At 41.1% G+C, this 23,877-nt stretch overlaps 1 protein-coding gene across 1 annotated transcript; it reads left to right on the top strand.

The window, feature by feature from the left end:
* Nucleotides 1–104: 104 nt before the first annotated feature.
* HTATSF1 (HIV-1 Tat specific factor 1) lies at nucleotides 105–23,119 on the top strand. Its single transcript, XM_029067259.2, has 9 exons — nucleotides 105–303; nucleotides 7,987–8,176; nucleotides 8,503–8,550; nucleotides 9,119–9,273; nucleotides 10,274–10,437; nucleotides 12,378–12,477; nucleotides 14,494–14,583; nucleotides 14,821–14,958; nucleotides 17,782–23,119. Exons 1-9 carry the CDS (start codon nucleotides 139–141, stop codon nucleotides 18,073–18,075), a joined length of 1,344 nt encoding a protein of 447 aa, XP_028923092.1. The 5' UTR covers nucleotides 105–138; the 3' UTR covers nucleotides 18,076–23,119.
* Nucleotides 23,120–23,877: the final 758 nt, after the last annotated feature.

Raw genomic sequence — 23,877 nt, forward strand, 5'->3', positions numbered from 1 at the left:
GAGCGTGATTGGCCGCGCGGAGCCCCGCCCGGGAGGGGGGTGGATGCGTCACTTCCTGTATTGCGCAGTGAGGGCGGCGGGAGGCGGGAGGGGGGAGAGGGTGGCCGCTGAGGGGGCGGCGGCGGCGGCGGGTCCGCCATGAGCGGCGACCACGACGACTTCGGCGAGCAGCTGCGGCTGCAGCAGCTCTACGGGGAGGCCAAGCGCGGCGGGCCGCAGGACGGAGATCCCTACACCTTCGTGGACCCGGCCGACGGCTCGGCCTACGAGTGGGACCGGGACAAGAAGGCCTGGTTCCCCAAGGTAGGGCCGACGGAAAGGCGCCCGGCCTCCTTCCTCCCCTCCTAAAAAAAAAAAAACCACACAAAAAAAGAAATCCCCATGGAGGCAGCTTACCTCTAATAATAATGATAGTGGCATTTATTAAGCGCTTACTGTGTGCAAAGCACTGTTCTAAGCGCTGGGGAGGATACAGTTCTATACGAGAGGATCAGGTCGTCCTACCTGGGACTCACACTCTTCATCCCCATTTTAATCATAATAATAACGATGATGTTGGTGAGGGCAAAGCACCGTTCTAATTGCTGGGGAGGATACAAGGGGATCAGATTGTCCCACCTGGGGCTCACACTCTTCATCCCCATTTTAAGAATGATAATAATGATGTTGGTGAGTGCAAGGCACCGTTCTAAGCGCTGGGGAGGATACAAAGGGATCAGGTTCTCCCACCTGGGGCTCACAATCTCCATCCCCATTTTCATAATAATAACGTTGGTGTTAAGTGCTTACTATGTGCAAAGCACTGTTCTAAGCCCTGGGGAGAATACAAGGGGATCAGGTTGTCCCACCTGGGGCTCACAGTCTTCATCCCCATTTTATTAATAATAATATTGGTATTAAGCGCTTACTATGTGCAAAGCGCTGTTCTAAGCGCTGGGGAGGATACAAGGGGATCAGGTTGTCCCACCTGGAGCTCACAGTCTCCATCCCCATTTTAATAATAATAATAATGTTGATGTTAAGCGCTTACTATGTGCAAAGCACTGTTCTAAGCGCTGGGGAGGATACAAGGGGATCAGGTTGTCCCACCTGGGGCTCACAGTCTCCATCCCCATTTTAATAATAATAATAATGTTGATGTTAAGCGCTTACTATGTGCAAAGCACTGTTCTAACCGTTGGGGAGGATACAAGGGGATCAGGTTGACCCACTTGGGGCTCACAATCTTCATTCCCATTTTAACAATAATAATAATGTCGGTATTAAGCGCTTACTATGTGCAAAGCACTGTTTTACGCACTGGGGAGGATACAAGGGGATCAGGTTGTCCCACATGGGGCTAACAGTCCTCATCCCCGTTTTACAGATAGGGTAACTGAGGCCCAGAGAAGTGAAGTGACTTGCCCAAAGTCACAAAGCTGACAAGTGGCTGAGTGGGGATTTGAACCCATGACCTCTGACTCCCAAGCCCGGGCTCTTTCCATTGAGCCACGCTACTCATCTTATTCGTGGCTGAATTATAACAATAATTATGGTATTTGTTAAGCGCTTACTGTGTGCTGAGCACTGTTCTAAGCCCTGGGGGAGATACAGGGTAATCAGCTTGTCCTACGTGGGGCTCACAGAGGAGGTAACTGAGGCACAGAGAAGTGAAGTGACTTGCCCAAGGTCAAAGGAGAAAAGTGGCAGAGCTGGAATTAGAACCCACGACCTGTGACTCCCAAGCCTGGGCTCTTTCCACTAAGCCATGCTGCTGCTTATTGTACTTTCCAAGCGCTTAGTCCAGTGCTCTGCACACGGTAAGGGCTCAATAAGTGTGATTGAATAGTCCTATTTATTGAGCGCTGACTGTGTGCAGAGCACTGGGCTGAGTGCTTGGAAAGTGGTAGAAGCAGCGTGGCTCAGTGGAAAGAGCACGGGCCTGGGAGTCAGAGGTCGTGGGTTCAAGTCCCCGCTCAGCTGCCTGTCAGCTGTGTGACTTTGGGCAAGTCGCTGCACTTCTCTGGGCCTCAGTGACCCCATCTGTAAAATGGGGATGAAGACTGTGATCCCCGAGTGGGACAACCTGATCACCTTGTATCCTTCCCAGCTTAGAACAGTGCTTTGCACATAAGTGCTTAACGTACCACCATTATTATTATTATTATTATTACAATTCAGCAACAGAGACTATCCCTCCTCAACAACAAGCTCCCAGTCCAGAAGGCTGTTTGACTTCAGTGATCATCATCATAAGTAGGGAAATAGCCTGGCATAGGGGCAAGAGCCCAGGCCTGGGAGTCAGGGGTTGTGGGTTCTAATCCTGCCTCCGCCACTTAGCCATGTGACTTGGGGCAGGTCACTTTCATTCATCCAATCGTATTTATTGAGCGCCGACCGTGTGCAGAGCACTTTGCCAAGCCCTTGGAAAGTACAGTTCGGCAACAAAGAGATGATCCCTACCCAACTGGCTCAAAGCCTGGAAGGGGGAAAAGAATGATGGCATTTGATAAGCGTTTACTATGTGCCAAGCACTGTTCTAAGCACTACAGGGGATACAAGGTAATCAGGTTGTCCCACATGGGGCTCACAATCTTAATCCCCATTTTACAGATGAGGTAACTGAGGCCCAGTGAAGTGACTTGCCCGAGGTCACAGAGCAGACCAGTGGCAGAGTCAGGATTAGAGCCCAGGTCCTTCTGATTCCCCGGCCCGTGCTCTATCCACTAGGCCACGCTGCTTCAGTCAACATTTTCCCATTTCCAACCCCTCCGCAGTTAATTTTGAAATTAAAAGTAGAGACTCTTTACTTCCCCAATTATGCCCTCTCTTCTTAAATGGAATTTAAGTGCTTACTGTGTGCCAGGCACTATATTGAGCATCAGAGGAGATAGAAGCAAATTAGGACAGGTCTACCTGGATGCCCCACAGACACCTCAAACTTGTCCAAAGCAGACCTCCATATTATCCCACCCAAACTCTGTCCTTCCCCTGACTTGCCCGTCGTTTAGACTGTGAACTCTCATTGGGCAGGGATTGTCTCTATCTGTTGCCAAATTGTACATTCCAAGCGCTTAGTACAGTGCTCTGCACATAGCGCTTAATAAATACGATTGAATGAATCACTGAATTAATGTAGACAGCACCATCGTCCTCCAGCTCGTAACCATGGTCTTATTGGATTCTCATCTCATTCAATCTGTCAACAGATTCTCTTGGTTCAGCCTTCACAGCATTGCTCACATCTGCTCTTTCCTCTCCAGCCAAAATGCTACCACACTAATCCGAGCACTTCTTATCCTCTCCTGCTCCAATTGCTGCATTAACCTCCTTGCAGACCTCCCTGCCCCTTGCCTCTCCCTACTCCTCTCTGTACATCACTCTGCTGCCTGGATCGTTTTTCTCCAAAACCGTTCAGTCCGGGTTTTCCCTCAAGAACCCTGGGCGGTCGTCCATTCCACCTCTGCATCAACAGAAACTCCTTACCTTCGGCTTTAAAACTCTTAATCACCTTACTCCCTTCTACCTTACCTCGCTGTTTTCCCACTGTAACCCAGCTTGCACACTTTGCTCCTCTAATGTCAGCTTCCTCACTGTACCTCGAAGTCATCTGTCTGGGCAGGGAATTTATGTTGTTGTACTCTCCCAAGCGCTTAGTACAGTGCCCTGCAGAAAGCACTCAAATATGACCGATCGACCTGACACTCTGGCCTGGAACTCCCTCCCTCTTAAGGTCCAACAGATGATCACCCTCCCCACCTTATTAGAATCACATCTCCTCCAAGAGGCCTTCCCTGACTAGGCCCTCATTTTCTCTTCTCCCACTCTCTTCTGTGTCACCCTTGCGCTTGGATTTGTGCCCTTATGACCCAGAGCACTTATAAATCAGTGGTATTTACTGAGTGCTTACTGGCAAAGCACTGTACTAAGCACTTGGGAGAGTAGAATACAACAGACTTAGCAGAAATGTTCCCTGCCCTTTTCGAGCTTATACTTATGTGTATTTTATATCATTGCATATCTTCCCCTCTAGACTGTAAGCTGTTTGTTTACCGGGAATGTCTTTCAACTCTGTTATATTGTACTCTCAAGCAATTAGTACAGTGCTCTGCACATACTAAGCTCTTATTCCATTGGTGATGTCAATGTCTTTCTCTGCTCTAGATAGTAAACTCCTTCTGGACAGGGGAGATATTTACTGACCTTGTAGTTTATTCTTCCACGTGCTTAATGCAGTGATCTGCACATCGTAGGTGCTTGATGTATAGCACTGATTACTTAAGTAGACATCCAACCAACGAATGGAATAATGGTCACGTTTTCGTCCATGTGCTTTATCATAAGAAAAAAGCACAAAAATGATGAAGGGAAAATTTAATTGAAAATCTGAAGCCATTTTGTTTGCCCAGATGACTTTAAAGTGCTTGGTTTATGCCAGTCTGGATTGTACTAATTCAATCATCCTGACCTAATATATAAATACTGCCGAAACAGGAATTTCGTTGTTTCAATTTAAGTACCTTCCAGTGACTGAACCCTTTATATGTGCCATGGCCTTTTTTTTCCAAGTTCCTTTTTGCCCCAGACGTGAATACTCTAGCCATATTACTGAAGTAATTTGCCTAGAGACTCACATGATGTTTTCCCACTTATACATATGGATCTTTTCCAGTCTTCGAATTTCTTGGCCCAAGTGTTATTTGGAAACGAAATTCTCTGCAAGTAGAAGGCCAGGAATGCAGTATTTAAATTTTTATTTGCCTGAAAAACTACCTAAAATGTACAAGATAGCTGTAGGTATATACAACTGTACTAATTGTATTTGATCGTCTTCTGCATGCAATGGACTATATTAACAGAAACACAAAACAGGTTCCCTGCCCACCAGGAGCTTACGTTCTTAGGAGTAAGGTACATTGTTCAGGTTATTTTAACTAATTTCCCCCTCTTTGAATGTTTGCTACTTTTTCACAAGTGTGAAAGCTATTTTTTGCCCAGTCTTTGATTTACTCCTCTTTCCGAATGGTGGCTTATCTTTGTAACTTCCTAAAATTTTCTACACTATTCTTCCTAAAATTGATTGGCGGGAGTAGTTGTTTGACCTGAAGATGGAAGTACAGTTCTATCCATGAATAGATTCCTGCTGACAATTGTGTTCTCACTTCAGCACCTTGTCTCAAACATCAGATTATCTTTTTTCTGAAAGAGTTTAGACTAGAACCTAATCTAATTATATTTGGGGAGGGAATGCAAAGGAGCCATAAGGAGAGGTGATTTTTTTTTACTCTATTGCCCCCGCTCCACCTTGCTATTAAGGTGGAAATCTGGCACAATACCAACTTTGGTCCTTGCAGCTGAGCACCAAATCAGACCGAGAGTAGGTCAGGGCTCACAGAGTTCAGGGGCTGCCTGGATAATCAACCACCCCAGCTGCTGTACCATAATTCCTGCCTACCACAAACCTTAAAATGGAGGAGGATGATGGTTTATAGTATTTGATAACTTTATGTGCTAAACACTGAGTTGGCTGCCATATAATTTGTTTGGACACAGTCCCCGCCCCTCAGAGAATGCACATCTAAGAGATAGGGAGAGCCAGGTACCTCATTCCTATTTTACAGATGAGAAAATTAAGGCACAGAAAGGTGAAATGAATTGCCCCGGGGGGCACCCAGGCCAATGGCATGGCCCGGAGTAGAACCTGAACCCCAGTCCCATAAGCTTTCCAGTAGACCACTTTTGTGTAGGACAAGCATATTTTCATGGAAAGGAGTTTTTGCTTTGGAATTATTTCTGATAGATTTTATGGGGCAAGTTTCACTCTTGTCACTAAAAGAGCTTATTTGAGGAAACTACTCTGGAGGAAATAGTAATGGGGTTAGAGCCACATAGGGGAGGAAGTTGCTGCCAGACTCCCCCCCCCCCCCCCCCCCCCCCAATTGACATTGTCCATCTGAGGACTAATTTTCTGGAGAAGACACTAATGCTAGGAAAAGTCCAGGGAAAATGTGGAAGAGGCAGACTGGCAGCTAGATGGATAAAGACCATAACGATAACAGAAGAACCATTAGAAAGGTTGCGGATTATGGCAGAGAACAGGACGTTCCAGAGAAAGTATATCCATGGAGTCGCTATATATATAGTAAACTACTCCAGCATTTAATAGTAATAATAAAATTAAAGCAGAAAGACTGTGGTCACATCTAGCCAGAATAGTCTGCCTGTGTGCTCAGGGGCAATCTGTCTAAATTACGACAAAAACAACTAGTTCCTTGATGCTACAAGACTCTGACTATTCGTGCTTTTAACCATCATGTGAAGTGAGTTTTTGTTTACTAACTGTTGTCTTTGGCACAGGCACTATGGCAGATCAGTTGGTTTGCCAGACTTCTTGTGAAGTAGTATTTCATATGCATTAGGCAAGTGTTTTTGTATGTGAAGCAAATGGGATTTCTGTTCAGTGAATTCAGAAATTCTTCTCAATGGCTCCGACTTCTGACTACGCATTCCTTCCTACGCATTCTTGCCGTGCGACTTTTTGGGGTCCTTATTTGACTGTTCCAGCATTGGTTTCAACAGCTTTTTCCATCAGAATTAGTGTATTTCTAAGGGGCTGGAATTTTATTTGACCCTGTGGACCACACCTTTCCTGTGGAAATGTCATCTTAACTTGATTTTTCCAGAACAGTGCTCTCCCAGTTCCACTCCTACCTCTCTGACTAATGAACGAACCACATCAATCAGTAGCATGTATTGAGCACTTACTGTGGGCACCACATGTCTCTGTTGAAGCTTCTTAGGGCAGGATTCACTGTCCCGGCATGGTTGGAAGGCAGAACCCTGGCATTGCATTCATTTGGTCCTATTTATTAAGCGCTTACTGGGTGCAGGGCACTGTACTTATTGCAGAGATCACCCACTTGTAGTATCAGACCTCCCAAACAAGCAAACTCTTCTCACCGATGAGCATAATTCCCTCCTTTTAGTCACCCTTTCCCACCCCTTCCGCTGACCCTATTCACTGTGCCTGCGTTGGCCTAAATCCCCCTTCGTGCTGAGGTGTATAATAATAATAATAATGTTGGTATTTAAGTGCTTACTATGTGCAGAGCACTGTTCTAAGCGCTGGGGTAGACACAGGGGAATCAGGTTGTCCCACATGGGGCTCACAGTCTTAATCCCCATTTTGCAGATGAGGTAACTGAGGCACAGAGAAGTTAAGTGACTTGCCCAAAGTCACACAGCTGACAAGTGGCAGAGCCGGGATTCGAACCCATGAGTTCTTTATATAAGCTCTTTGTATAAGCTCTTTAGCCCTGAGTTGAGAGTGATGTCCAGGGCCAAAAAGTAGGTAGCCTCCTTTGGGATTTTCCCAGTTAAAGTTGCAGGCTACTACTGGGCTCAGGGCTGGCACGGAAGCATTCGGAGCCCTCGGGTCAGTGGCTAGGCCCCAGGTTCCCTTGGGTTTGGGGGCTGACCAAAATGGAGCATTTGTGTGCCTGCCAATCCACCAGGGATCCTTGTTCCACTAAGATTCTGTTAACTCAGTCCACCCATATCAGCCCTTTCATTCATTGTCATATTTAGAGCGCTTACTGTGTGCAAAGCACCATACTAAGCGCTTGGGAGAGTACAGATACAACAGTAAACATAAACATTACCTGCACACAACAAACTTCCAGTGTAGAGCATACTAAGCGCTGGGGTAAATATGAGACCATCACATTGGAGACCGTCCCTGACTCCTGTGGGACTCACAGTCTCAGGCTCAGGACCCCAGATCTTTAAAGGGGGTGGTCTCTTTGTCACCCTCTGTTCCTTTAAAGGAGGGAGGGGCAGGAGCCAGTTATCGCCAGTGGTGATGAGAGGAGTATTTACACCTGAATACACAGTTTAAGACCCTGGATCATTTCTTCAAGAACGATCAGGTCTGCACAGTGTCACAGTCTAAAATCTTTTAAAATGCTATAATATGTAATCATTTGATTGCACTCTTATATGTTGCAGATAACTGAAGATTTCCTTGCTACTTACCATGCCAATTATGGCTTTCCTGCCGATGGCTCCTCTGCCTCAGATGAGAAGACCGAAACTAAGGCTGATGGGGATGCGAAGACTTCGCAGAAGCCTGTAGACAAAAAAACTGCACAACACACGGAGCCCAAACCTAAAGGAGAAAAAAGAAAGCCTGAGGCAGGTATGTAGAATTTAAAAAATAGAAGTGTTAGGCTGGGTATATCATAATAACAAGATGTACCCACTTCCATTTTTAAAATCTGCATCCCAAGATGACAAAATCTTGCAATCACCTGTTGTATGTGGAAATTAATGTTGTATAATTTCTCCTGAGAAACCCCACTGTGAAGGCTCTAGCAGGCCTCTATCTAATGTTGATTCTCCATCTGAGGCACTAATTCCAGGAGAGGGCAAGCGGAGCACAGAGATGTTGTCTTAAAAGTTCAAGTGTGTGATGTTTCCTCAGGAAACATGGCAGCTCATGATTTTTAATTTTGACCTCTTTAGGGTGGTTTCATGTTGAAGAAGATAGAAATACCAATGTATATGTGACTGGTAAGTTCCTCTTGAATCTTATTTGCAGCCGTATTCTGGGAAATCAGAGTTCCCAAGATATTTAAGAAGTTTTTATTTTTTGAGAACTTCAGTTTGATATTTAAGTTTAGCAGACTAGTTGTTTAAACATGTCTTCTGGGTTGAAAAATACCTCAGATCGGGGGTAAGGAGAGATAATGGTAGAAATGGTATACATAGATCATTTTTTTGTTCCACTTTTTGACTGTTAGTAGTTTTCAGAAAATTTCACTTGTTTTGTTTCACTTATCGTATATATGTGCAAGGCCTAGTAAACATGCATTAGTTGGAAATACTGCTATTTCCTAAAAATGAGATATATGTATTTTATGCAAGCATTTGGAAGGTCAAAATATTTGGTATCCAGGCTGTAGTTGGGTGTGCTTTGAGTCATTTTGGCATTTAAGAATTAGAAAGCAGAATCAGTTACCCTAAATCTCATAATTTGTCTTTGTTAACATTTCATAAGAAAATTTAGGTGTTCTGACGGTGTATATTGATTTTCACACATTATTTCAGAATGAATATTCAGTGTGTGTTCATTTTGAAGGTTTGCCTCCAGACATTACGAAGGATGAATTCGTTCAGGTTATGTCCAAGTGTGGTATTATTATGCGTGATCCGCAGACAGAAGAATATAAAATCAAACTTTACAAAGACAAGCAAGGAAATCTTAAAGGCGATGGTCTTTGCTGCTATTTGAAGGTCAGTTCTGTTCTTCTGTAAGACTGAGATTTCAGGCCTGTACTTTCTGATGTGTTCCTCAGGGTTTCCCATGATCTAGAAATACTAAGGTGGGTGCAAGAGTAACTGAAATTTCAACTTTGATTTGGGTGTGTTTATTTGACAATGATGAAGCCAGCGTATCTCTGTAATATTGGAGACAAAATTGTATTTCTTGTTCATTACTTATGCTGAAGAGGGTGCTTTTTGGCATGTGTTCAAAACTAATGTAGATATTTTAAAACTGTAAAAGGGGGGGAGTAAGATCATGTATATGCTAACTAGAGTATGTGCAGGGGGTATTGCTACCAGTGAAGATTACTCCAAATTGCTACCAATAAAAACATCAACTAGGCAAGGGAAGACTGGGATGTGTGTGAGTGTATGCTGTGGTTTATGAAAATTTGCAAAATTCTACCTTTTAATGTTGAACTCTCACTTCAGACTAAGCGGATGCAACAGACTGACTAAAAAAAATTATCAAATACTTTTCAGTCACTCTTGGGGTGAAAATCCCCTCAAAAGTTGGCTCTAGAAGAAGCGTGGCTCAGTGGAAAGAGCACAGGCTGGGGAGTCAGAGGTTATCGGTTCTAAAGCTGGCTCCACCACTTGTCAGCTGTGTGACTTTGAACAAGTCACTTCACTTCGCTGTGCCTCAGTTACCTCATCTGTAAAATGGGGATGAAGACTGTGAGCCCCACGAGGGACAACCTGATCACCTTGTATCCCCCCAGCGCTTAGAGCGGTGCTTAACAAATAAAAACAAATACCAACATTCCAGGCCTCTTCTCGTGGGACTGCCGCCATGCTATACTCCCGGGAGGTCTATAGAGCCGGATAAAAGGGAGCAAAGGCTTTTTTATTTTTTCAAATAAGATAATTATTCTCAAATTTTTATTTCTGTGTTTCTGATTTAAACTATTTTTGTAGTTTCTCTTGTTTCAGGATAGAACCTCTTTACAATATTTTATTTTACCCTCAGAGAGAATCTGTTGATCTTGCCTTAAGACTTCTAGATGATGATGAGATTAGAGGCTACAAATTGCATGTTGAAGTTGCAAAGTTTCAACTAAAGGGGGAGTATGATGCAAGCAAAAAGCGGAAGAAATGCAAAGACTACAGGAAAAAGATGTCTCTGCAACAAAAGTTTGTACTTGTTTTTTCTTATCAAATGTCTTCAACAAAATCAGTCATACCCTTTATGTACTAGGAGCTTGAAAAGCAGCGTGGTCTAGTGGCTAGAGCATGGGCCTGGGAGACAGGCCGACCTGGGTTCATTCATTCACTTGTATTTATTGAGCGCTTACTGTGTGTAGAGCACTGTACTAAGCATTTGGGAGAGTACCATATGACAATCCCAGCTCTGCCTCTTGTCTGCTGGGTGATCTTGAGCAAGTCCCTTAATATATCTGTGCAATTACTTCAACTGTAAAATGGGGATTATGATTGAGCCCCTCGTGGGGTGTGTTCTGTGTCCAACCTGATTGTTTTGTATCTACTGTAAGGCTTAGTACAGTGCCTGGCACATAGTAAGCGCTTAACATACAGCATTAAAAAAAAAGGTCAATTGTAACCTAAATACTTCTGTTGATTAATAGTAATTAGGCACACTTGTTATCCTTTATGAGAAGAATAATTAAAGATGAGAAAGTTATCGTATGTCTCAGGATAGGAAATGAAAAGTCTTTAGTGAGTATTGTTTTACTTTGGTAATGTGTTTTTTGGGGCTTTTATCTTTTTCTTTTTTGTGGTAACTCATCTTTTAGAGAATAACCTACTCTCCCAATTGCTTACTACAGAGCTCTGCTTAGAATAAACACTCCACAAATAACATTGACTGAACAGTGGTTTAAATGAACACCTAGGAGACAAGTTTTATATACTGGTAATACTTAGCTGAGGAGACTATTCAGTCCTAGGATCAGGGAAAAAAGGTCTTGGGGTTATTAGTTTGTTACGTTAGGCAAATCTCGAGCTGTAGCCGTAAAAAGAGGGCTCGATACCTGTTTTTCCTCCAACTTAGAATGTGAACCCCATGTGGGACACGGACTCTGTCCGATCTAATTATCCTACATGTACCCCTAGGCTTAATACGGAGCGTGGCACGTATAATATGTGTTTAACAAATATCGCTGTTACTATTACAGCACCCATAACAGCGTGGCGCAGTGGAAAGAGCATGGGCTTTGGAGTCAGGGCTCATGAGTTCGAATCTCAGCTCTGCCACTTGTCAGCTGTGTGACTGTGGGCAAGTCACTTAACTTCTCTGTGCCTCAGTTCCCTCATCTGTAAAATGGGGATTAAGACTGTGAGCCCCACGTGGGACAACCTGATTCCCCTGTGTCTACCCCAGCGCTTAGAACAGTGCTCTGCACATAGTAAGCGCTTAACAAATACCAACATTATTATTATAATATTTATTTTGTAACAAAATATTTATTGATTTGGAATAAAGCTCCAGAGCAAGGTTCAGCAATTAAAAGTGCTGTATCCAAAATTGTAATGTACATTGAAACTACTAGGATTGTTAGAATTACTGTCATTAAGCATTGGCACCCTGTGGGTTTCTAAGAGAATATTCAAGGATGGAAGGAAATGGGAAGGTTTAAAGAAAATCACAGAAGTAGAATTTAAAAGTGTGGCAGAGAATCAGCATTCGTGTTCATGCTTCATGTAAAATTGCTCCCTAAACTGTAGAGTGCTTGAAGCACCAGCAGAAATAATTTGTAAGTGTTTCTCTGCCAGAAAAACTCATCAAAAACCATAAAAAGTGAAGTGCAATTCAGTCGCCTGAAAAAGCCCATTGGAATTTTTTGTGGACACAAAAATGATCAGGGAAATTGTTGTGGAGCGGAAGGGTGAGGATTAGAAATGGCCTTAGGAAAACTGGGATAAGCTTCACTGAAATAGAGACATTTTATTTCAGAAGGCTACTTAGTTGGAATTGTCATTAGAATATAGGTTGTTTCCTTTGAAGTTTTGTCAGTTTTGGCATTCACGGAAGAAAAGTATTAACAAATGATTTTTTTTCTAACAAATACCTGTAAAAATGCGAACTAAAATTTCTTATTGCTTCATTCCATTAGACAGCTGGATTGGCGGCCCGAGAAGAAAGCTGGTGCCTCGCGAATGCGACATGAGCGAGTTATTATTATCAGGAATATGTTTCATCCTAAGGATTTTGAGGTAAGATGAACTGCCCTTTAGAGATGAAAACTTGGATTATGTTAAGTTAAACACTTTCCATTGACGTAACTCAAAGCTTGTCTCCCATGGTCTTCCTATTTCCGTTTTAAATAAGTGGACACAGAAGTGTGGCCAGTTTAGGAGCTCATACCTTGTTCTTGCTTATTACCGAAACTTTTTGATTATATCTGAAAGAGTGTCCTAGATGTTTGATAGAAAAATATCCAAATTGCCATAAATGGGAATGTTAAAGGAAAAATAGTTCTGAAAGGTAGATTGCAATGTTTTTTATAAGTCCTTTTTCCACTTAGTAGTATCATTAATACCTGCCATTGCTATAGTCATTAGAACCTACTAATTAGAGGCCTTTCCACCTCGGTTCGAGGGAATGGGGAAAAAAACTCCCATTGAGAGAGTGCCAGTACTTAAAGTTGTATTGACACAGCTGTAGACTTGAATTCTAAAGCTTCATTACTTGGGAAGCTTGCCTGCAAAACCCTAGTAATTCCTACAACACACTGCTCCAGATTTTTTTTTTGGGTCATTCTTGATTTTTCAAAAGAATAAAGTCAAGTAAAGGAATATTGAATTTTTTTTCCCCCCAACATTATCATTGCTTTGCTAATGTTTAGCCATGGAAGGGAGTAGTTATAATGTTTAGTGCTCACTTTGTGCAGAGCACTGTACTGAATGCTGGGAAATAGTATACAGGTGGGAATTAAATTCAGACCCTGTCCCTCAAGGGGCTCATAATTAAAGAGGTGAAGTTGTAGGTAAAGAGTAAAGAAGGGTGGGGAGTGAATTAGCACCAGAGTGCCTTTAAGAAGTTCACACTGTGCGTCTCTAGTAAAAGTGACACATATTAAGCATTAACTATGTGCTGGATCAGATTCAAGATAATCAGATCAGACAGTCTAAGAAGGTGGGAGATTCCCACTTTCCCTTCCATTTCATAGTGAATGAAGCAGGGCCTTGGACTTCATGAGGACCTGGGTTCTAGTCCCTACTCTGCCACTTGCTTGCTGTGTGACCTTAGGCAAGTTGCTTCACTTCTCTGGGCCTCCATTACCTCATCTGTAAAATGGGGTTTCAGTACTTATTCTCTCTCTTAATTAGACTATGAACCCAGTGTAGGACAGACACTGTGTCTGACCTGACTACCTTGTAACTACTAGTGTGCACTGCACATGGTAACCAATCTTAGCTTAACTTGTGGGTAAGGAAATGGAAGCATAGATTTGGACCATCTCACAGGCCTTCAAAGGTAAAGCCAGGATTAGAATTTAATCATTCCTAAATCATGCTAATGTGCTAAATCCCTAAGCTTTCTAATACATTTAATTTTAAAATAGAATAGAAAATGTGAAGGTTTTAAAGTTGGACCTTAAACACCCAAAATTTCAGGTGGATGTTGCTAATAATTATATAATCCTTTGGTAGGTTGTACCTGTAGGTCTACCTCTAATTTGTGATAAGTAAAAGTAATGAGGAATACAGTGGAGAAGAGGGGACACTTTTTTTTTCTTTTTTAAATCAGATTTTAAATTTCCTCTTAAGGAATTTCAATAAACTTGCTGTCTCCATCAGCTTTACTCATATAAGACTGCTAGCTTAATATCTGTCCCTCCTTCACATCTTTTTGATGAGCCACAGCAAGTAAATTCTAGAAACAAATTACTCATTTGGGAGAGATTGGTTTATTTTTGCAAAGTCGGTGCTAATGATGGCCAATTTGAAGGAACAGGTATAGTAATAAAATTCCCAGGTAACACTCTGACAAGTCACTGATACCCAAATTTTTTTTTATTCTATCAGGACTACTATATATTCTAAAATTTTGTAAGGATTTGAGTTTACATTTTAATCATACAGTTTAACACTTTGTATACTAAATATGAAGCATGGGACCTAAGGAGGTGGTGCTTTTGATTGTAATCTTCTCGAGTAAGGCAGTCCCACCCAAGAGAAAAACTTGCAAGTTTGAGACGTGTCTTTAAACTGTGTACGTTTTTGCAGGAAGACCCATTAGTGCTGAATGAAATCAGAGAAGACCTCCGAACGGAGTGTGAGAAATTTGGTCAAGTTAAGAAGGTTCTTCTCTTTGATGTAAGTGTGCGATACATATGTGACAAACCTAAAACCATCTTTTTTTCACTGTAACCTATATTTGTAGAAAAACCCTCTTCCTATCAAACTATTGGATGTTTTACTTCCTAGTAGGCAGACTTCTAGTAATAGTTCCCTACTTTTTCTTTCGTACTGTTCCGGGCAAAAAAGAAGTGGGGACACATCTCCAAATAGCCAACTAACAAATAATTTGATCGACTCTTGCCCTCTTTTTAGAGACATCCAGATGGGGTGGCATCTGTGTCATATAAGGAAGCAGATGAAGCTGATTTATGTATACAAGCTCTGAATGGAAGGTGGTTTGGTGGTCGCCAACTAAGTGTTGAAGCATGGGATGGTGTGACAGATTATCAGGTGACAAGTCCTTTTCTTAGTGTTTTATTACTTTTTTCCAAAAGCCAATTTACTGTGGAATTAGATCCAAATGAAAGCTGCTGAATTTGTTCTTCAAATGGGGATGTATACCCTAATTTGCCTCTCTTCTTCTGCTTTGCTTAGATCTGTTTAAGTAATAAATCATTTTATACTTTAACTTACTGCACCTAAAGATTTAGATATTTGTTAAAATAAATTATAAATCTTGTGGTGCCCTAGTTAGCGCTGATAATTGGTCCCTGACAACTGAGTAAAGCAGCACTAAATATAAGCATAGTTTCTCAAGGAAATTTATTTAAAATAAATGAATACCTTCCTTAGATTAAAAACAGTAACAGAAACAATAACAGTGCTATAAAAACAAACATATGTCTATTGTTTTGGTCAATTTTTGACCAAATATTAATATAAATATGCACCAATAATGAAATACTTTTAAATTAGATTTCTGGGGGGAGGGAGGGGACTTATGAAGTACTTTTCAAAGGGTTATCTTTCGCATCCACTTCAGCAACAAAGCTGACTGACCTCTCATTCTCAATACTAAATAGATGCCACCATTGAATAATAAATTGGGCTTTAATCACTCCATGTTGGACAAAATACTTTTTTTTTTCTTTAAGGGTGTTTAAGTGCTTACTATGCCGGGCAGTCTTCTAAGCACTGGGGGAGCTAATCAGGTTGGATCCAGTCCTTATCCCATTTGGGGCTTACAGTTTTAACCTCCATTTTACAGGTGAGGTAACTCTAGGCCCAGAGTAGTTGTGATTTGCCCAAGGTCACACAGCAGACAAGTGGCAGATATGGGATTAGAACCCAGGCCCTTCTGACTCCTAGACCCATGGTCTTTTTCACTTGGCCATGCTGCTTCTCAAAGGAAGAACAAATTCTAGGAAGCATTTAGATTCATCCTGTTTTTAATTGGGCTGGGGTAGTGTGGATGCTGTACTGATTTTTTTTTTCCTGGTTCCCCAAATTAAAAAAAAAAATGAATATTTTTAAGACCAGAGATTAAAGAAAAGAAACCAAAATTTTGAGCCTTGCTTAAAGTAATGAAGGAAAGGGGAGTCCAGATTAAAGGGGTTTCTTTTTCAATTCACGAAGAGAGACCGGTACTCTGTTAAAGTAATTCGTCAATATTTAATCTGGTATAGTCAGTCCTGGGCACCCACTTGGAGAAGCGAGGGAGGCGATCACCCCTATGGAATTGGCATCTAATAGATGGTTGGTCAGCGCAGTCGGGCAGTCGGCGATAGCCAGGTCAGAAGTCAGAAGTGGAGTCCAAATGGTGGGCCTCCCTACTGGCAGAAGCAAGAGGCAGTTACTGCTGCTTTTCTGGTCCCCAACGGAGGTGGGTGCAGTGGTTTCTCTATCCCCTCTGCCCTGTGATGAGGAGTCCCCTCCCTCTTTCCTCACCCTGTCCGTAAGTCTGCCCAAACTGCCAGGAGATCCCTAGGGCCAGAGGTTGGTTGGAACTGGTGCGTCATGCAGGGCCATCCCCGCTGACTTTTGACATAGTGCAGTAGTCTGTACACAATAAGCACTCAATAAATACGATTAAATGAGTGAATGTTGGCTGGCCACGGCTGCTGCCAAAGCCACCTGGCTCTGTTGGCCCAGCCGATGCACCTAATGTGTGGCCCCATAGGATGTCCATCATTGCCAAGCAACTCTAGACTGCCTCCCCCACCCTGTCCTTGCTGGGCCTCCCAGGCCACCGGGCTGGTTTGACAAGAGTGAGCAGGGCGGGCTGGGAGATGAGAGGAGACCTTTTTTGTCCAGTTCCGGGGCTCAGGGAGGACCTGGAAAGCAGCGGTGGTGGAGGGGGCAGGTTTGGGTAGGTAACATTTCCTTCCTCTCTTCTCTTCTCTTTTTTCCTCCCACCCTTCCTCTACCCTCAAAGCTCCACTCCCAAATCCTAACTATCCAAATTCTGGTTTTCAAATTTGAGTCCTGTAACATCATTCCACAAGCACCAGTTTTAGCCCTGTACCCTGTTGTAAAGAACAAAAGAGGAATAAGCCAAAAGTACAAAATTTTCCTCAGTGGGAAATAGCTCAAATGACTAAATTTCCAGAATAAATTTTTGCAACCTTCTAGGATAGTCCTTCCAAAAACAATCACAAAAATGTAAACTTTGGTAAATCAAGATGTGCTAATGTAGAATTTTGCGAAGTATAGGATGCTTAAAACAAGAAAGTTGCACTGCTTCTCAGAAAAAGCACAGCATTTCGAATTAGTGTTAAAAACTATTAAGCATTAGTAATGAGTAATAGTATGAAGAAGCATGGCCTAGTAGAAAGAGCACAGGTCTGGGAGTCAGAGCACCTGGGTTCTAATCATTCGTTCAGTCATATTTATTGAGCACTTACTGTGTGCAGAGCACTGTACTAAGCGCTTGGAAAGCGCAATTCAGCAATAGAGACAATCCCTGCCCACAATGGGCTTGCATTCTAGAACGGGGAAGACATAGAGAAACAAGTAAACAGGCAATCCCTGCTCTGCCAGTTTCCTGCTATGTAACCATGGGCAAGCCACTTAACTTCTCCGTTCCTCAGTCTCCTCATCTGTAAAGTGGGGATTAAATACCTGTTTTTCTTTCACCTTGAAAACTGTGAGCCCCCTATGAGATTAGGATGGTGTCCAACCCAATTAACTTGTGTCTACCTCAGCACATTGAACAGTGCTTGACACATAGTAAGCACTTAACAAATGTTATAATATTAAGAATATAAACCTAAAGATGAAAAAACTTTCTGCATTTTGTGTTAGATTTTAGTAACAGTTTTTCTTTGTGGACAGGTTGAAGAGACTTCAAGAGAGAGAGAAGAAAGGCTGAAGGTTTGGGGATCGTTTCTAGAAGATCCTAACGTAAACAAGGAAAAAAGTATATCTGATTCAAATTCCGCTTCAGGAAGCATGGAGCTGCCTGAAGGGAAACAGCCCTCCAAGGATAATAGCATACCTAAGAGTGGTGTGAGTGACAAAGTTGATAAGAAAGCGGGCAATGGTGAAGGCGTGAATGAAGATGACGCCCAGTCAACAGACAGCAGCCTTGCAGGAAGTGATGATGAAGTGGAACCTGGCTATCTCTAACCCTTTAGAAAAGCATGATTTTTAGGATGGTGTTTGGATTTATATTTCTCCATGCTTCAGGGTGACTTCTGTTAGTGTTCCCATGAGTGCGTGTTCATAAGATGTCATCTGTCATCAACTGAGTGCTTTGAAATTTTCATTAAAGGCAGTACTTAATGAGGCGCTAAAACTACTCCCGAATTGGCTCTTGTTTGGAAAAAGTATTCCAGGTAAACTGACCAACTCTGATCTTGGTAGTATCTAAAAAGGTCCTAAATGTGTGAACTATATTATTAAAACTTTGAATTTTTGTGGTCATATAAACCGTAAGCAGTCTGACCTCAGACACCAAAAAAATCTATTTTAAGATCTGAATTTCATTGAAAAACTTTCAAGTTAATGGTGTTGATATTTTCTTAAGATTGTTTTTCTGAGCACTTGGACGTCCTATCGACTTTTTGTTGCCGATATTTCCCCAAACAGCTCCATCTCGGAAGCAAAACGCAATATGGCATAATCTTGAAGAGAAAAAATAATCATTTTCAGAGTTGCCTTAGTCCAATGTTAATGTCAAAAAACCAAAAGAGAAGATTTCTGACGCCTCTCAAATCATCCTAAAAAATTGGAGGGGGTACCTCTTGTGGATTGTTGGCTTCAGAAATTCACATATATCCGCTGGGAGACTAGATTCTCCACGGTAAATACTTTAGTTCTGGATTTGTGTACATAATCATAGAGCCTATTATAGTGTTCTATATTGCTAACTAATATTAACTGGTAATACTTAAAATTAAGCGTTGGTGGATTTAATTCTGAAGTGAGAAATTATTCTTATAGATTGTAGGTATGTAAAAACTGAAAATGTTGTGTTATTCTGTTATAGTATCTAAGGCGATCCTAAAATCAAGCATTTTTAGTCAGTGGAAAAGACTAAATTTTGAGTGTCTGTTTTTTTGAAATCGGTTTGCTTTTGAAACAGTGGCTTCATGTAAAGTTGCTAATTGGCTCTTCCTTCATATGCTTCATGTTGAGGGCTGTTACTTTTGAAATCCATTAGCAAAGTATTAATTTTTTTTAAAGTCTATTTTTGAGGCTTGTTCTCCCCTCCCCTCTGATTTAAGAAATGCATATATTTGTGATTGAATATTAACATCTTGAAATGTAGCAGAAAGGCAGCATGAAGCCTTGAAGTATCAAAATGTGAGGAAAAAATTTTTGAAGTATAATTGTAGTTGCTACTTTGAATATAATTTGAACTGTGTGAGACATTCTCGCATGTATAGAGTATGTAGACTGGCTTTAATTGTATCATGTGTATTTCAGTCCTAGCTTTGGCCCATCACATGCCACAAAATCAAATCCTGAGCAGCTTACAGTGGCTCAAGGTACATCAGAAACCAATTCCGAATGACAGGAAACCTTGGCTATAATCCACTCTTTATTTTGTTTAAAATTTGCTTCACAGGTCAGTCTAGATTTGTTTTTTAAAGATGGAAAGGAACACTCCTCAGGGTATTTTCCTGCAGGGACTGACCCATGAGGAATGTAGTCTTATACCAAATGAGTATGATGGGCATATCATTTTTTCAGGTGGTGTCCATGCTGCCAAAGCACTGATTGCATTGCATGCCTGGAAAGTATGCCCAAACCAAAAAAAAAAATCAATCAATCAAGTGTTAAGTGATTTGAAAGCATTTCTGGAAACAGTGCTTAGTTGTAAATATCTGAATAAAACAGGAACATCTGAAGTCTCAGGACTAGAAGCTTGCTAGTTGAGAGCAGATCCTGCCCTTCTTTTCCAGGTAGGCAGAAGTGTCCCAGGTTGGACTTGTATGGGCTTTAGCGATAAAGAAGAAAGGGGTGGAGGCACTGAGGAATGAAACCCAGAAAGGGCCTGGAGCAGTGTCAGGGAGCCAGTAGTAGGGACAAGAGAACTGTGAGAGGATCACAACTGAACCATGTGAGTTTTTAGGATCCCTCCTATCTGGTCCCATAATACTAAGATCCTTTATTTGTTGGATGGACTGGCAACTCCCTGCAGTTAGAAATCAGTCTCGGGTAATACAATTGGGAGTGTCTAGCAGCCTCGGCCCATAATGGGTGCGAGCCTCTTGCTCTGTGGCCAAGACAAGGCGGCACCAAAGTGGTCAGCGACGGACATGGCCGGCTAGAGGGACTCTTTGATGAAACCTTGACAGTCTGAAGGATCGATCGTCTGCACTACAGACGTGTTTGAGAAATTTAAGTGATGAAGTATTGAGAGCACCCAAACGTTTTTCCCTTCCTTTTCTAACCTAAGCACATTATTAAAGTATATCTTAGGATAATACCCCAAGTGATCATCCTTAATTTAATTTGCCTAGTGTTTTCGGTCCGATCAGAATAGCTAAATTGGGGTCTGGGTGTACACTTAGAATGATGTTTCTATTGTGTCTCTCGGTTTTCTAGGCTACTGGTTGGTAACTGGAGTTTACTAATGACAAACAGTTTGCTCCCCTGCTTCCTTTCTCTCCCCCTTCCCCCCACCGTCCCCACCTTTGAAAAAGCATTCTTCTGATAGTATTCACAGTGAGTTAAGGAGGTGCTACATAAACCTTTGGAAGGCTGCAACAGAACCTCAGACAGCTGAGTAGAATCTATTAGTGAGCTTCTTAGCCTCGGGTCCCCCACATCATATTACTTTGAGCTTTTTGGTCACCGATATTGGGAGGATGTTCTAGTTATTAAACTCGGCTAAAAAAAGTACGGTTTGATATCTCTAATGGCTATATCTAAGAGGTATCAGGCAGAATCTCTTTGAAGTCAGAAATAATTTAGTATTCAAAGTAAGGGCTACTTACCAAAAAAATCTGAACTACGCTGGTAGAGCCATCAGTTAATAATTTTAAAATTCAACTGAAGTGAGCTTGAATCACTTAACCTCAGGAGGCATCAATTTTCCTTTTAAAATGCGTTTCACCATCTTTAACCCCCCTCTCACGGGTATTGTGAAAATTAAATCCCTTTACAAAACACTACCTTATGAAATCAAATAGAAGGAGTTTTCAATGGGGAAAATGTGTTCACTTTGAACATTTTGTGGGTGTTGAAATGGGAAATTTTTCCATTATCCTCAAATTTGATTGTGCATGACATTCTCCATACTTTGACATAGAAAATAATATAAACACATTTCATTTTTTTCTTCTAATTTCAAGGTAGTAACCTAAAATGCTACACGTTACTGGCTCGATACCATCTCTCTATTGCATTTTGCTTTTCAATAAAAATGCAATTCTGCCAAGGTTCATAACTTTGCATGTTCTGATCAATCTACTGCTTTTCTTCTATGATCTGCTTCCCAACTCTTGATCTTGATTATATTCCATTTAACCTTTTTAAACAAATGCTCCCATTTCTTGAAGATTACTGGCAGTAAAGTCATAAGCAAACATGCCATTATATTGGGGACATAAACTCAATATGTGGGAGAAACAGTTAACTCTCTGAAATATTTCTGAATATCTACTTTCTATAAAGGAACATGATGGAAAAGTAGGACACTGGAGAAAACATTTTTCTAACTTTTCCCCACTTGTCATTTTTTATACTCATTCTTCCTCACCTTTAATCAAAATCACTATCGTTTTGGAAATTATCAGCATCGATTATGGCAGTTGATTATAGATTTTTGAGGTTGCAAAATGGAGGAAAAGCTGGTCTTTTAAAGAAAAGTCAATGTTTCTTTGCTCGGGTCACTGCAGATACTGTGTTGACAGCCGGCATGAGCTGCTTCTTGAAAGCTGTTAAGATTTATTACTCCCAAAGCCCGTATAGGCGGACTCTCCCCAAAATGAAAAAGTTAGGGAGACTCAAACCTTTTCAGAGGGTTAATTTCAAAGCTTGTAAACTGGTTAATATAAGTTGTGGGGCTCCCATCTATTTTAGAAGAACATTAAACTGTTGAAGAGCGGCTTAAATGTATATCCATGTTCTTTGTTAAGGCTTTAAACTATTTTGTATAGAAAAGGGAAAACAAAACAGTGTAAATACTTTTCGAAAAAAAATTTAATTGAGGGTGGACTGTGATGGGACACAAAAGGACTGGAATATAAAAATGGCAAAAACGTTTTTTCCATTCTAAACATTTGTTAGCGTGATATTATTTTCCTTAAGGTAACGGTGATTCCTTTTTTCCCCCCCGTTGCCTCTAACTCTTTAGAATACAAACTAGATTGTACCTTTTAATTGAATTCCAGTCTGTGCATATTTTTGTACAGTAATTGCAATTCATTTGAAAATTAGCAGTATGTTTAAATGCAATGCATTTTGGTGGTTTCTTTTTTACCAGACATCATTCATTTTTTTAGGTTTCTTAGTGTTCCAAAAAATGCCTAGCCCCAAAACAGACTAGGACTCAATAATGTTAAAGCGCTATAGGTATAGATTCAGAAAACCAAAATTAATATCATGTTTTAGAATGCAAGAGCTTTAAGTCTTGGACTCTAGTTGTAATTTGACAAAATTGATTTTAAATATTTGAATCATTAGACTTTAAAGTGTCAGTTTCTTAATTCTTCTATTTGCATCCAAGAAACATGTATTAAATTTATATTGCAGTAGGACAGTTGCATTCAACTCTGTATATTAAGCATAAGTAGTATATTTGTGTAAAAATGACTTGTGCTTGCTTATATTTTAGTATTAGACAGAGCTTGAAATTTCTGGTATTAAGTTATATTGGTAGTACAAAGGTGGAAAAAAAAAAGGCAACGCATAATGGCTTTTTCACTGCCGATTCTGCTGTTGGCACTCGCCCTTAAAATTCGAATGCAGAAAAAAATAGTGATTATAATAAACCCTTAAGCTGATCCTGATTGGTCATGTGTCTGGCTTTCATTTAAAATAGACTTAAATTCAAAATCATTCTCCATTCAATACCTAAGTCTTAATCCTTAAATTTCTAGCCCTGTTCAACATTTTGTGTGCAACTTCTCATTTTGAAACTGTGATGTCTTGACTTATTTTGTTTCTTAAAGGGGTTGTGTTTTATACTACCTTTTTAATAAACAGAAATGTATAAATAGCAGTTTGTTTTATTCTACTTTAAGTAAATGTTTGGAATACTTAGGGGTGTATTTTTTCATTCCCTGAGCATCCAGTGAATAGGCTGGGAAATACGAAGCCTTGGTTATTTCCATGTTTCAGATTTAACCTCTACAGTGAAGTGCATATTGATATCATCGAGAAATAATTGATATGTCCCAGCTGTGGTCAGAACATTCCTCAGTTGGCCAGTAAGGGAGAGCCCATTCAAATTTATTTTTACAAGTCTGGAGAAGTTAACAGAACAGTATCTCTTATCAGGTCAACATAATAAGGAATACAAAGCTCCCTTTAGGAGATTATGATTCCAGGCAGATCTAGTTTCTGTATCAATCAGTCAGTGGTATTTATTGAGCGTTTTTTCTGTGCAGAGGACTACTACGTGCTTGGGAGAGTACAACGCAACAGAATTAGCAGACATATTCCCTGCCCCTTATTTCTATTTTCTCTCCTTGCCTTTTCTATTTTTTGGGGGGGGGTGATGGGGTGTGTGTGCGTTTAGTGTAGTGTAGGGGGTGGGGAGTGTTGAAGGGAAAGATAGCCCCAAGAAAGCTACAGCTTTTAGGGGGAATTAAAAAAACAAACAAAATTACTTTGGTCAATTTTAGCCTAAATAAAAAAGTTGGGTTTCAATCTTTGGACTTGCTGTAATGGGGAAAAAAAAAAGATTGGGTTTCAATCTTTGGACTTGTTGTAATGGGGAAAAAAAAAAGACGACCACCACTCAACTAAACTAAA

This window comes from Ornithorhynchus anatinus, chromosome 6 (assembly GCF_004115215.2).
Source record: "Ornithorhynchus anatinus isolate Pmale09 chromosome 6, mOrnAna1.pri.v4, whole genome shotgun sequence".
Lineage (NCBI taxonomy): Eukaryota > Metazoa > Chordata > Mammalia > Monotremata > Ornithorhynchidae > Ornithorhynchus > Ornithorhynchus anatinus.

Coding starts and splice junctions, on each gene's coding strand:
- HTATSF1 (XM_029067259.2), top strand. CDS start 139: ATGAGCGGCGACCACGACGACTTCGGCGAGCAGCTGCGGCTGCAGCAG. Junction 9,274..10,273: donor GTCTTTGCTGCTATTTGAAG/GTCAGTTCTGTT, acceptor TTTTACCCTCAG/AGAGAATCTGTTGATCTTGC. Junction 10,438..12,377: donor AAGATGTCTCTGCAACAAAA/GTTTGTACTTGT, acceptor TCATTCCATTAG/ACAGCTGGATTGGCGGCCCG.